Source organism: Cottoperca gobio, chromosome 7 (assembly GCF_900634415.1).
Source record: "Cottoperca gobio chromosome 7, fCotGob3.1, whole genome shotgun sequence".
Taxonomy (NCBI): domain Eukaryota; kingdom Metazoa; phylum Chordata; class Actinopteri; order Perciformes; family Bovichtidae; genus Cottoperca; species Cottoperca gobio.
The window spans coordinates 2,364,090-2,379,361 of record NC_041361.1 but is presented as its reverse complement, the minus strand read 5'-3'; the positions used below and the strand labels follow the sequence as shown (position 1 = coordinate 2,379,361).

The 15,272-nt window shown below is 40.0% G+C and overlaps 1 protein-coding gene across 4 annotated transcripts; it reads left to right on the top strand.

Moving 5' to 3' along the window:
* The first annotated feature begins 28 nt into the window (after nt 1-28).
* camk1gb (calcium/calmodulin-dependent protein kinase IGb) lies at nt 29-14,034 on the top strand. Of its 4 annotated transcripts, none has more exons than XM_029435243.1 (13): nt 29-246; nt 1,898-2,003; nt 8,343-8,468; nt 8,621-8,695; nt 8,786-8,924; nt 9,572-9,695; nt 9,857-9,932; nt 10,205-10,317; nt 10,406-10,484; nt 11,329-11,416; nt 12,074-12,423; nt 12,518-12,615; nt 13,114-14,034. In XM_029435243.1, the coding sequence occupies exons 1-12, from the start codon at nt 123-125 to the stop codon at nt 12,573-12,575; spliced, it is 1,458 nt and encodes a 485-aa protein (XP_029291103.1). In that variant the 5' UTR covers nt 29-122; the 3' UTR covers nt 12,576-12,615; nt 13,114-14,034. The 4 variants fall into 4 exon arrangements, with proteins under 4 accessions (XP_029291103.1, XP_029291102.1, XP_029291104.1 ...); XM_029435242.1 differs by having other exon boundaries at nt 13,066-14,034; XM_029435244.1 differs by having other exon boundaries at nt 145-242; nt 13,066-14,034.
* Nucleotides 14,035-15,272: the final 1,238 nt, after the last annotated feature.

The window sequence follows — 15,272 nt, the reverse complement described above, 5'->3', positions numbered from 1 at the left end:
GCAAGACGCGTCGTTTTCTGTACAAACCTGTAGCTGCGTTGTCAGATAACTGCAGCAGCCTGAAGTGAAGTCTCGATGAGCACCTGTGACTCTGTCAGCAGCCCCTCCCCTCGGCTCTCTCCATGGATGTAATCTCTGATTTAACAACAGGTACTTGTGAGGTCCCAGACAAAGTAAACTGTCCAGACCCCGGCGAGCACTTGGCAGGAAAGTCAGAGCAGAGCTGCTCCAGCGCAGAGTCTGTAGGTAAGTCTCAATGCTGCTTTATTAAAGTGAAACAGTAGGATATGGGTGTCTCGAACTACTGTTTAATTTATACAGCTGCGTTGTTGTGTCATTATGGACGGTAGTTTTCATCTTTCTGCTACATCACATTCAGCATGCATGAGTCCAAACTTGCTTGCATGTGACAGTGTTATCGCTCAGGCGTGAGAGCGGTGAGGTGAGAGCTGGGAACATCTGATCACTCGCCTTTTTGCCGCAGAGTGCTCTTTCCGCGGATGCCGCAGCCAACTTGTTGTTGCTGGAAGCGTGAGAGTAGAGAAGAGGTGCTGCATAACACTGCCCCATCCACTGTCAGTTACTATCGCGTCAGATACTCTTTGATTGTTGTGTCATTGTCCTTTCATTGACGGGTGTCTTGGAAAAACAAGACGCGCGGCTCTACTATCAACTATAAGGATTTTTGCACAATTTATCAAAACAATAACAACACAGTAACCGCATTGCAATGTGCTTCACTGCTGCAGCGTTTGACTGCAAATGAGTTTTGCATCGCTGCTCGTGCTTTTTGAAACATATTCCGTGGATTTCTCTGCAGGACGGTGTGTGCACAGCTGCGTGTTCCGAGATGCTCTGCTAAATACCAACAACAACACAGCTGTGAAAGAAATAATTACTGCAGGGGAAGTCAGGGGTGAACAACGGGGGAATAAAAGATGCAAGTGTGTGTGGAAACTGCAGACCATCAAGGCTCATCAGTGTGTGTGTGTGTGTGTGTGTGTGTGTGTGTGTGTGTGTGTGTGAAAATGCATTAATGTGGGGACACTTAAAACATTCTTGCAGAGAGTAGGCTATACACATGTCATGTGCTTAAATGTATTGTGCTGCAACATTTGAGCTTATGTAGATTTGCATGAACAAAAGAAAAATGATTCACAAACTTCCCTTCGATTGTTTCCCCTCATCTGTTGCTCATCTATTGTATGTATATACTTCAACAGGTACCTTTTCTCCTGTAGTTCTGACATTTATTCTGCATTCAGGTTGTTTGAGGCTATACTCTGATCTTTATACTTACCCGTGTCAAGGTCAGCTCTCCAGATCAAGAGTTAATCCTTTATATAAGAGAACAGAGGATAGGAAACTAAACTGGGTAACGTGCTCATTTAACGTGCTGCTAATCCTCCTCAGTTTTATTGGGTAAATCCTTCTTCCTAATCCTAAGAAATGTTCATTGGTTAAGACAGATATCTTTGCTCAATGTATGATGATCAGACTTTGTTTTTGCAATATTATTTTGATAATTATAACACATTGTTTGTGCAGGAAACAATTAAGGCAACACATTTCTCTTACTTTCTCCTTGTTTGACATCTCTGTCATATTATTTATTAATACCCTGCAGTATCATTTGGCCCTGGTGCAGTAGGGGTCCGGCTTCACACCGCTTCATACCTTCCTGTGGGATTAGTCGCCCTAACCTTTAGTCATCCAGACAGAGACACATGTCCGTCTCGTCCTCCCGCAGACAGTCTGAGCGGCGCAGCAGACTCTCCGACCTTCACACCTGCTTTTACCATGACTCCTCAATAATCCCAAAGGACTTTTCTGTTTATGATTTACGATGTGGCACTTTAGTGACATGTTTTATTCTCTTTCTCCTCGATTCTGAAAGAAATCCCCGTTGAAGCCTCTGCAGACATGGGTCGTCAAGAGGTCGAATGGACGAAGGTCATTGAAAACATCCAGGAGGGTTTTGACTTCATGGAGGAGCTGGGATCGTGAGTGCATTTATTTACATACTAAGTATTGATTTATTCAAAAAGAAAATCCTAATATGTATTGAGACTAGTTTGGGTGGACTTTCTTCCTGTGTTTCTTTAGTACCTCTGGGATTAGCATTGCTGGATGTTTTGGTGATATTGAGGGCACAGTACAACATGTGTCTTGACTTACACATGTCGTGATAATAAAGCGTCCACATGCTGTTTGAGTCCGAGGACAGATTACTGGTTTGATTGGATTAACATGGCGAGGCCTACTTTACTGAGGACTTAGACAACAAGACGCTTTGGCTGTTAGAGAGGGTTAGTCTGATGGCGCCTGTTCTGTCAGCTTAGTCATTCTCAACAAGGCAAATAACTAACTAATATTTCTTTCATAGCTTAATTATTTTCTCTTAAATCTCGCTGAATTGTGACGCTCTACTGACAAAAAAACTAACATTTATAGCACCTTTATAAAATCTGAGTTTACAAAGGGCTTTGACAGACAAAACAATTCAAACAGAGAAGAAGAAAGAACTAGTTTGATGCGAGAGAGGAATGTTTACTATGTTCCAACAACTTAAACAAAACAATTAATCGTAGAATCACTAGTAATGCAATTAGTGTTTAGTTGCAGCTCTAAAAGCAATGATACTGCTGAGCTATAAGTGTTTAAGCGGATCTCAGAGTTCACCTGCAGACATTTTAATATATATCTGTGAAGATAATATTTTGCAGCATGTTCCTGTGTACTGTGCACACACTCCTGTGCTCCTGACCTCATTTTTTGTGTAGTCACCTCAGCAGGTCTACTAGCACTCTAGCATTTATTGGTTGGCGGGTGAACAGCAGAGTGATTGCTGCTGACGTCAACATGTTTTGGGAAAACAGAACGGATCTGAGGGCTGAGGACTTGTTTTCAGCGCAGCAGTGATTGGACTATGAAGGAGGCGAGGCACTCCTGAGAACAGTTCATGATATAATATGTGGCCCAATTAGTTTGCTTATTCCCACACACACTTTGCACAACTATTCTCTGAGCTTTAGGGAAAGATGGGCGAAGATGTGTAGACGTACTTGTGACAACTCATCTAAAATATTAACAATTTCAAGAGAGAATTATGCATTACTGGTTGAAATCAGTTGAGAGACACAAGCACGTTGAAGGTTTCCGTTAGAGGGTCTGCTCAGAGCTGTTTTGCTCCTCCTCGGGTATACGCTTTCTGTTTTCCATCACAATATAAGGAAGAGAGTCCAGAAGGGACAGGAGATTGCGTACTAAACAAAGCCTTTCCCATCGGGCCTCATCACACGCAGTGCAAACAACATCCTAATTGTTTCCTGCCAATCAAGACGGCCTCTTCAGGGTTAAATGCAGCGCTCGAAAAGAACAGAACAATTTAATTCTCGTTAACATTTGTGAATTTTAAGCTCCTCAAGTTAGTGCACCAGTGATTTTCCCTTTGTCTTTATTTATATATATATTTATATATAAATGCTGTCTGACATTCGCTTGATTGATGATTTCTCTTGAGAGTCACAATGAGCTTCAAGGAGATCTGAGGAAGAAAATGAGTTGTTGTAACCAAGGAGAAATCAGTTGTGCAACAGGATGTGAAGCGCTGTGATGATGCTGTGGGGCAGCTTGTTCCCGTCTGCCTCCCTGAGCCACCATTAGGGTGTGTCTTTATGAAGGGGGAGTGGGTGTAAGTAAAGTGTGTATAAAATGATGGAGTTGTTATTTATGAAAAGGTTATATCAACTGATTGCAATATTGCAAACACACAAAGGAAAATGTAAGACAAAAGGTAAAACAATGCACAAAATAATGCTTCACACACCACCTTACTGTATGGTACTGTCCGTACTGTATGGTACTGTTCGTACTGTACTGTCCGTACTGTACTGTCTGTACTGTATGGTACTGTTCATACTGTACTGTCCGTACTGTATGGTACTGTTCATACTGTACTGTCCGTACTGTATGGTACTGTTCATACTGTACTGTCCGTACTGTATGGTACTGTTCATACTGTATGGTACTGTCCGTACTGTACTGTCTGTACTGTATGGTACTGTTCATACTGTACTGTCCGTACTGTATGGTACTGTTCATACTGTATGGTACTGTTAGTACTGTACTGTCCTTACTGTATGGTACTGTTCGTACTGTACTGTCCTTACTGTATGGTACTGTTAGTACTGTACTGTCTGTACTGTATGGTACTGTTAGTACTGTACTGTCCGTACTGTTAGTACTGTACTGTCCTTACTGTATGGTACTGTTCGTACTGTACTGCCCGTACTGTATGGTACTGTTCGTACTGTACTGTCTGTACTGTATGGTACTGTTCGTACTGTACTGTCTGTACTGTTCATACTGTACTGTCTGTACTGTATGGTACTGTTCATACTGTACTGTCCGTACTGTACTGTCTGTACTGTATGGTACTGTTCATACTGTACTGTCCGTACTGTACTGTCTGTACTGTATGGTACTGTTCATACTGTACTGTCCGTACTGTACTGTCTGTACTGTATGGTACTGTTCATACTGTATGGTACTGTCCGTACTGTACTGTCTGTACTGTATGGTACTGTTCATACTGTACTGTCCGTACTGTATGGTACTGTTCATACTGTATGGTACTGTCCGTACTGTTAGTACTGTACTGTCCTTACTGTATGGTACTGTTCGTACTGTACTGTCCTTACTGTATGGTACTGTTAGTACTGTACTGTCTGTACTGTATGGTACTGTTAGTACTGTACTGTCCGTACTGTTAGTACTGTACTGTCCTTACTGTATGGTACTGTTAGTACTGTACTGTCCGTACTGTTAGTACTGTACTGTCCTTACTGTATGGTACTGTTCGTACTGTACTGCCCGTACTGTATGGTACTGTTCGTACTGTACTGTCTGTACTGTATGGTACTGTTCGTACTGTACTGTCTGTACTGTTCATACTGTACTGTCTGTACTGTATGGTACTGTTCATACTGTACTGTCCGTACTGTACTGTCTGTACTGTATGGTACTGTTCATACTGTACTGTCCGTACTGTACTGTCTGTACTGTATGGTACTGTTCATACTGTACTGTCCGTACTGTACTGTCTGTACTGTATGGTACTGTTCATACTGTACTGTCCGTACTGTACTGTCTGTACTGTATGGTACTGTTCATACTGTACTGTCCGTACTGTATGGTACTGTTCATACTGTACTGTCCGTACTGTATGGTACTGTTCATACTGTACTGTCCGTACTGTATGGTACTGTTCATACTGTACTGTCTGTACTGTATGGTACTGTTCATACTGTACTGTCCGTACTGTATGGTACTGTTCGTACTGTACTGTCTGTACTGTTCATACTGTACTGTCCGTACTGTATGGTACTGTTCGTACTGTACTGTCCGTACTGTACTGTCCGTACTGTATGGTACTGTCCTTACTGTATGGTACTGTTCGTACTGTATGGTACTGTCCGTACTGTATGGTACTGTCTGTACTGTATGGTACTGTTCATACTGTACTGTCTGTACTGTATGGTACTGTTCGTACTGTCCGTACTGTACTGTTCGTACTGTACTGTCCGTACTGTATGGTACTGTTCATACTGTACTGTCCGTACTGTACTGTCCGTACTGTCTGTACTGTATGGTACTGTTCATACTGTACTGTTCATACTGTACTGTCCGTACTGTATGGTACTGTTCGTACTGTCTGTACTGTATGGTACTGTTCGTACTGTACTGTCCTTACTGTATGGTACTGTTCGTACTGTACTGTTTGTACTGTGTGGTACTGTTCGTACTGTACTGTCCTTACTGTATGGTACTGTTTGTACTGTACTGTCTGTACTGTTCATACTGCACTGTCCGTACTGTATGGTACTGTTCGTACTGTACTGTCCGTACTGTATGGTACTGTTCATACTGTACTGTCCTTACTGTATGGTACTGTTCATACTGTACTGTTCGTACTGTATGGTACTGTTCGTACTGTCTGTACTGTATGGTACTGTTCATACTGTACTGTCCTTACTGTATGGTACTGTTCATACTGTACTGTTCGTACTGTATGGTACTGTTCGTACTGTACTGTCTGTACTGTATGGTACTGTTCATACTGTACTGTCCGTACTGTATGGTACTGTTCGTATTGTATGGTACTGTTCGTACTGTACTGTCCGTACTGTATGGTACTGTTCGTACTGTATGGTACTGTTCGTACTGTACTGTTCGTACTGTATGGTACTGTTCGTACTGTACTGTCCGTACTGTATGGTACTGTTCGTACTGTACTGTCCGTACTGTATGGTACTGTTCGTACTGTACTGTCTGTACTGTATGGTACTGTCCGTACTGTATGGTACTGTCCTTACTGTATGGTACTGTTCATACTGTACTGTCCTTACTGTATGGTACTGTTCATACTGTACTGTCTGTACTGTATGGTACTGTCCGTACTGTATGGTACTGTCCTTACTGTATGGTACTGTTCATACTGTACTGTCCTTACTGTATGGTACTGTTCATACTGTACTGTCCTTACTGTATGGTACTGTTCGTACTGTCTGTACAGTTCATACTGTACTGTCTGTACTGTATGGTACTGTTCATACTGTACTGTCTGTACTGTATGGTACTGTTCATACTGTACTGTCCGTACTGTATGGTACTGTTCGTACTGTATGGTACTGTTCGTACCGTACTGTCCATACTGTACTGCAGGGGTTCCCAAACTTTCTATGGCCAAGGCACACCTGTGTTCCTATCCGAGCAGAATCCCCTCTCTAACACATCGTATCACTGTCATCACTCTGTGAACATTTATTTAGTCCTTGTAAGAAGCTATTCTCCTTCACACTAGCAGAGAGCCTTTGATGTGTCACACTCTAATATTTCCCACCATGCGCAAATGGCTAAAACGGGGTTCGCTTTTTTAATGATTGTTTTGTTTATATTTAGGCCAAAGCACATAAGACCTATTGTTTCTATATTGTGAAATAAGTGTGTAGGACAAAGTACCGATAAAGTACAGTGTTTCCCTGCGCTGCGCCCCCCCACCCCTCCCCCCCTGAAATTCAAGACGTTTTTTTTTTGTTTGTTTTTTATATTCACAACTCCCTTTTCACATTGAACAGCTGCTCTTTTATTAAATAAACTAAACGCTCATGTCAGTTATCTCATTTATGTGCTCGCTTCAGTTGCTTTGCGTATTTACATCCTCTCCTCTGCTTCGTGAAGGGTGGAGCTCCGCTTCCGAACCCACACACACACGCGAGCGCACACACTTACAGTCAGAGACAGAAGGTAAGGACAGAACTTAAAAGATCTGCGCCACGCATGGACCTCATCCAGCCCAGGCAGCACCCCGCAGAGCAGTAAACCTAGGGGAAACACTGAAGTAAATAAAAAATCATTCATAACATTGTGTACAGTTAAATGTAATAGGCCTAATTGTTTCAAAATCCCACGGCACACCGGGATTTGTCTCACGGCACACCATTTGAGAACCACTGCTGTACTGTACTGTCCTTACTTACTGTCCATACTGTACTGTCTGTACTTATTGTACTGTACTGTGCTGTTGGTACTGTCCATACTGTACTGTCTGTACTGTACTGTCTGTACTGTCTGTACTTATTGTACTGTACTGTGCTGTTGGTACTGTCCATACTGTACTGTCTGTACTGTACTGTCTGCACTGTCCTGTTGGAGCTTTCTGTTCCCTAGGATCTGCTTTCCATGCTCAGTTTCTGACCTTTGCACCCAGAGCTCTCTGCCTGCCACGGTTTCCATTGCGTCAGGGATAAAGCACCTAATCCACCTGGTAGAACAACTATTCCCAGACAACTCTGAAGATAGCATGGACACAGAGCAGACTAATAAGCTTCTGACAACAGTGAAGCTATAGAGATCTTCGTTAGACCTTACTTAAATCCCATGATGTTGATATTGATATATATAATACCAGTGTATCTTCTAAAATGTCACATGTATTAGTTTACCGTGTACCTATACAGACAAATGGGACTCGCGTCATAAAGACTTTGATGTATTTTAAGCCATGCAAATAATTAATATCTGATGAAAAACAATCACATTTGACGTATGAACAAAATAGGGAAATTAAAGCAAGCAAAAACTATCTCTGATTGGCTTTAAAGTAGACCCGCCAGGAGGCCAATGCTCTGTGCTGTTCAGGTCCTCATATTTTATTAACAATGGCCTTATTGTAATAAAAGGGAAGACTCATTTCCTTCTTACCGTGACGCATCAAAGCAGTCAGCAACTGCATCATCATCAATAACTCATTTTCAATCTGTCTGTGTGTTGATGAACAGGGGGGCCTTCTCAGAGGTGTTCATGGTAAAGGAGAAGAAGACGGGAAAGATGTTTGCCATGAAGTGTGTGAAAAAGAAACAGAAAAGAGACCTCAATCTGGAGAACGAGATCGCTGTGCTGAGAAGGTAATTAACATGTGAACTCTCCTGAGCCTTCATCTTTCATTCCACATGCTCTCAGTAGTCCGTGTCGGAAGGAATCGCATTAATCAGACTTTGAATGTTGTTTATGTTGCAAATATGTGAGTGATATTATTATTACTTGTTGTTTTAAACAGAATCAAACACGACAACGTGGTGGGGATGGAGGACTTCTATGAAAGTCAGACTCATTTCTATCTCGTCATGGAGCTGTGAGTTTTTATATTTATTATGTAAATGAGCAGATTAGCTCATTAAACTGGGATTTAAGATGTTAAAAGGTGCTGGTGTCTTCTAACTAGTGTTTCAGGCGGTGAGCTCTTTGACCGTATACTGGACCGGGGGGTGTACTCGGAGAAGGATGCCAGCAGCGTGATCCAGCAGGTGCTGCAGGCCGTGAGCTATCTGCACGAAAACGACATCGTGCATCGTGACCTCAAGGTGTGAATCAGATAATAAAACAAAGTCACATCGGCTGAAGCACTTTCAAGCGCAAAGGTGGAATGTTAAACATGTTTTACACATTACAGATGTTTATATTACATTTATTATAATGTCTTTCTTTAGGATAAGCCCCTTGAGATGACTCGTTTTTGAGGCACGTACACATAAAACAAACAATCAATGCAAGAACAAAAATAACAAAAAATAAAACGGTTACAAAACAAAAATAGTTAATAAATACGACCTTTAAATGGCCAGGGACAGATGTTCATTAATGTCACTTAAAACATGTACAATTAGTCTCAAAATAGGAGATCTAAACATTCTTAACTATTCCAAATGATGTGAAAGATCAAATGTTAGAGGGGAAATGTTTCCCTTACACATAAAAGATCATTTTGTAATTGTTTTTGTAACCGTAGGAATAAAGAAGAAAAGTTCTAAGCTGATCATTTGAAGTATACGGTATAAAAGACTGTTGCAGGTATAAGCGTATTTCCTTTTCTTGGCACAGCTCCATTTACAGCCGAAGCTACTTGTGCAGACGGTGAAGTAACACTTTGAGAAGCTCTTCATTAAGGACGTCAGTGTGTGTGTGTGTGTGTGTGTGTGAACAGCTGTCCCGTGTGTTTGTCCCCGTGCAGCCGGAGAACATCCTGTACTACAGCCAAGATGAGAACTCCAAGATCATGATCAGTGATTTTGGGCTCTCCAAGATGGTGGACAACGACATCATGTCGACAGCCTGTGGCACCCCGGGATACGTAGGTAAGGAACCATGTCTGTGTGATGTAGGATGTATGGACACTCAGTGAGTGCGGGGGGGCTTAAATAGGTCAGAGAGATGTAAGACACACATGGGTGTAACACTAAGACGGAACAGACGATGTGTAATATGCATGGATTTGACGTTTTTTCCTCACTTTCAGCTCCTGAAGTTTTGGCACAGAAGCCGTACAGCAAGGCAGTGGACTGCTGGTCTATCGGAGTCATCACCTACATCTTGTAAGTTGAAGGCTATGGTAAATGTCCGCACACAATACTAGACTGAGATAGAGAGCAACAAATACACTCTTAAGATTGTAAATCAGCTCCAGGTTTTCAGATTAAAAGCCGCTGCTGGTTATGTGTGACACTTACCTAAACACACATTAACGACAGTGATTAAGCCATAGCACCACCTAGAGGGCATCTGCTATACATCCTGTACACATTAGTGCATGCACATGTGTGGAACCTTAATAACTAATGAACTATAATACATGCTTATGCTTCAGACTCTGTGGATACCCCCCTTTTTATGAAGAAAGTGAGACGAGACTGTTCTCCAAGATCATGAAGGCGCAGTATGAGTTTGACTCGCCCTTCTGGGACGACATTTCTGAATCTGGTAATTACACAGTGAGCATTAACATACGTATAATGTATAACTTACTGCAGCTCCAGTCCTAACGTGTGTGTCACCTTTTGATCCACAGCTAAAGATTTCATCCGTAACATGATGCAGAAGAATCCCAGCATGCGCTACTCCACTGACCTGGCGCTCAGACATCCCTGGTGAGTGTCGATCATCGGCCTGCGAGGATTTTGATACAAATATTGGTTATAAAATGCAATAAATTAAAGTCTTAAACTCTTCCATTGTCCCATCTTTTCACCCTTAAACTCCTTTTATAATAGGAGTCAATAATAGGGCTTAGGCTGTTCTTTTCATAGTAAAAAAAATAAAAAATGAAAATTAGTAGAATTTTATATATATATATATATATATATATAATATATATATATATATATATATATTATAATATATATATTATAATTGGTGTGTATGAATATATAAAATATAATATATATTATATATATATAAACTAAATGTATATATATAATATATATATAAGTTAATATCATTATTATATAGATACAATTTATTTATATATATAATATAAAAACACTATATTATATGTGTGTGTATGTATATATATTACATATTTTTAATTGTGTGTGTAGTATCTATATCAACTTACATGTTGTATAATATACTTATATATAAATATAATCTTATCTAATACAATTTTATTTAATATAAAACACATTTTATTATAGTATAATAATATATAGATGTATGTATGATATATATTATTATATATATATTTATATATTATATATATATATATCTATATATATATTATATATATATATATATATATATATCTATATATATATATTATATATATATATATATATATATATATATAGTTTTTTTTAGTTAATTTAGTGACTCTACAAACAGGTATGGCGTCCAGCAGTGACTCCTCACAGCGTTAGGCCACACAGATGGGTTCAGGATTAACGTCTACCTTGAAATATATTTAACCGCTCTGTTCTGTCATCTGCTTTCCAGGATTATCGGAAAGACGGCCCGGAGCCAGGACATCTACTACTCTGTCAGCGTTCAGATCCAAAAGAACTTTGCCAAATCCAAGTGGAAGGTTAGTCCCTCCGGATCTTCTTGGCTTTGATGTGATAAAGTCACTGCGGGCCTGCAGTTTACAGTAGATTAACCGGGTGCATACATAAATCCTTCCTGATGAAGGAGAGTTTCATAAGATACTGTTCTGTAATTAAAGCCACTGAGGGATGATGTATGGCTTTTACTGTCAGGGGAACCAAAGATTGTTCAGCAGTAAAGAAATGAATCTATTATATGAATCATAATCTCGTGGGATGCAGGAGCATTGTGTCAGCTTTGTGTAGTTTACAGTGTTGGGGGAGCTGCCAATGACTTTGCACTGGAAGAAGTTGAACTAGTTTAAACTACTTTGCATAAAAGAAAAAGAGGTCAAATGTATTTAAGTTTATTTCGCTTGTACATAAACCAAAAAAATAAATACCCCATTAAAAGATATTTAATTTATATTTAAAGAAAAAGGGGGGTCAAAGGGGGTTTAATTAAAGTATACAAGTAATGATAACATTTAAATTAATAATAATAATTCCTTTCTAACTTGTATGGCCCACAATTGTTAGTTAAATACAGAAAAAGTGTAAAAATAAATAAAAAATAGAAGAAGTAATTTAATCACTATGCAAATATGAATGTAGTTGAACTACATGTAGTTAATTTCTGGTCTATGTTCCCTTCACAGCAAGCCTATAATGCTACAGTAGCCATCAACCACATGAAGAAGCTGCAGCTGGCCCACTCGGAGCAGGTCCTGAGGAAAACCAGTATCCCAGACATCAACGTGATCGACGTGTCCTCCCCCCCGAAAAACCCCAGACGTCTTGATCCAGACAAATGTGACCACAAGTTAAGGGACACCAACGGGAAAGTAAATGAGACGATCCACATGTCTCTGCCCACGAGCCCTTTTGAACTAAAGAGTCATGTCCACACACTGAAGGCCACGCAGAGCCTGGCCTCCCCGCATCACGCGCCCTCCATGGCCGAGCAGGGCAAGAACGTCTACCACTCGGAGCCCGCCAACCTCAACGGGTTCGTAAAAGTTTCATCTGATGGTGTGAATTCATCATTTCTGATATGACGGCAGGACGGACGCATCCTAAAAAGGTTTCTCTTCTGCTTCCAGATATGGTAAAAACCGTAACGGCAAGAAGGTGCAGACTGGAGTTTGCTCCGTCATGTGAAGGCTGCAGGAAGTTTACTTGGAAACAAGCATTTTACTTGGTAAGTTTAATTAAGTACAAGTTATAATTGTATTTGAATTACACCTTTTATTAAAGTGTCATTATCTCCTCAAAATAATCCACATTTGAAGATTTGATATATAAATGGCAACATTTTAAGCATTTATAAGCACTATTTAAACATTTAAGAAGGTTTATAACACACTATAGTGTATCTTCAATCAGATATAATTCATTATTAATGTGTAAGTCAACAACTATAACTCCTCTAGTGGTCGCTCGTCAGTGGAGGACGCTGTATAAGCTTACATTACGACTCTATCATAAGCAGCACAGGTGTTACTAATTACATTAACGAGGGCTCCGTGGCAGTGAAACAGCATGGCATGGTAACGTCACATCATTCCCAACTTCAGCCAGACTGTGAACGTGCTGTGTTACGTGTGTGTGTGTGTGTGTCTCACCCTCAGTGTGTTTCTGCCCTCTGCAGATCAGTGTTGCTGTGCTGACTCAGCATGCAGCTGTTTTGTGTCGGCAGGTCCCCCGGTACTGTGGATGAGAAGCGGTTGAACCTATGATGGACCCCAACGGTCTGCGAGGTCCACACAGTCAGTGGGATATTTTTAATTTTTTGGAAAGAGTGCCTATGAAGCTTCCCGACTGCAACACAGAAACGCACACACACACACACACACACACACACACACACACACACACGCACAACATTCAGATGCACAAGACTCACTTTAACTCGCATGCACAGGGTAGACTTCTGTTACACAGGTACAGACTGTATTTAAGAGACGGGCTCACCTGCTGCTGTGTGTGCAGCTCCTTCATGGTGAAGCAGCCCCCGAACCTCTGAACACCTCATGAAGGCTTTGTATCACAACTCCTGGTTTTTAATCCGAGAGAGTTTAATTCATCAGCACACACGTGTTCATTTTTATTAGGACTGTGTTAACATGTGTAAAATATTATTCTTTAGCCGACCTACATTTGTAAGCGCAAAAGACTAAATGGAAAAAGTGCACGCGTACTGCTTTTAACAAGCCATACTAGTCTAATCTATTCCTTTTTTTATTACCTTTATTGTGTTAATTGTTTGATGTTCTGCTTAATTTTTTTATTTCTAAAGTTTTTCCTCCCTTTAAAAAAACCAAAACATAAAAACAACATAATATATTTTCAAACGGACAGAAATCATTAACAGTGTAAATGCCATAACTTGCCAACTCGTAGCTATAACATGCCATCAACCTGCTAGAATATAAAGTGTGATTTACATTCTCTGTAATAGATGTTTTTCAACGTACTGTAAGCGGTTCATTCTGCACATCTGTTTGTTTCCAGCTGTACTGTATGTCGCTGTGTGTCCATGCATTGGACAGCTCTTGATCTAGTCCCGTGTATTATGATGGGATCCCTGTAAGCTCATTAATAAAGTACAAAATCTGAATTGTTTCGCTCACATTTTATTTTTCTCGATCTTCTTAGAAAGATTATTCCACACCAACCAGTGCAACATATATAATTGATGGAGTAATTGCTAGTTGAATGAGTTAATGAGTTAATTTTTAGATTATTATTGGAGATTTTCCTTGATAAGTAATCCCAAAACTGTAAAACATTTGTGGATATTCATATTTATTGAATATTCTTTTGTTTATGTGTATGAAATGGAGGAAAAATAACAATCCAGACTGAATTACAGACACAAACATGTCACCCACTTATTTTAAATAATGTCCTCTTAGGTGTATGAAACTGTCTTAATTTAATTATATTATTATTTATCCATCTACTAGTTTATTTTCCCTGTTTTCTCCTGCAACTACATATATACATGTTGTTTTTAATTCAACAGAAATGAAAGCAAAATAAAAAGGAAACATAACCTAATGACCTAATTATACGAACCTCTTAATCAATTACCAGGCTGTCCTTCTTCAGTAGATTAGATGACAGCTCCTAAAGCACAGCCAGGATTACCAGTTCCTGTAATTTGCTGTAAGCCAGCAGTTACAAAACATGTCCGAGGAAACAAGTTCAAACTGAGAGTTTCATCTTTTGTCAAAACATGTACGTCTGTATCAGAAGCTGGGAATCTTTACCAATGTTTTGAAACGTATGTTGCCTTGAGAGCCTCATATTCCTACTTTTGAGTGTAAACTCTGGCCTTGAATCGTCCGTCTTTGCTAAGATTGAAACAATAGGAAATAATATTATATAAAAAAATAATAGATTCAACACTTTAAAATCCAGAAAACAGAAAACAATAAACTCCTTTCCCTTTAAGCATTGCACAAAAACCCAGTGTATACTTCCCCTTTCACATCTACACACACCGTAACACCCCCCCCTTACATGTCCACAACATTGTTGACTTGGTGAAGTCAAGTGTACAAACAGACGGTCCATTCAAGCAGAAGAAGCCAGAAATATAGAGCAAAGGTCTCCAAACACTATTGAGTATTTATAGGGGTATTACCGGCAAGGTTTGTGGAAAGTTTGCACTCCAGAACTTCCTAACGGGGGAAAGGTTGTTCTTGAATTTGGCCACATTTCATCACAGCTGAGCAAAAGTTCAAATGTTGATCAATAAACAACCAAAAGAATAATTGCACCAGTTGTGTTGGAGAGTTGTTTTGTTTTGTTTTCAGTGTTTCTGTGTGGAAATGTTGCTATTATGGGTAT

Bases quoted from the DNA above. Each gene is read 5' to 3' on its own strand.
- camk1gb (XM_029435243.1), top strand. From the start codon at position 123: ATGGATGTAATCTCTGATTTAACAACAGGTACTTGTGAGGTCCCAGAC. The intron at 8,469-8,620 runs GTAATTAACATG...TGTTTTAAACAG, and splicing joins GAGATCGCTGTGCTGAGAAG to AATCAAACACGACAACGTGG. The intron at 8,696-8,785 runs GTGAGTTTTTAT...TCTTCTAACTAG, and splicing joins TTCTATCTCGTCATGGAGCT to TGTTTCAGGCGGTGAGCTCT.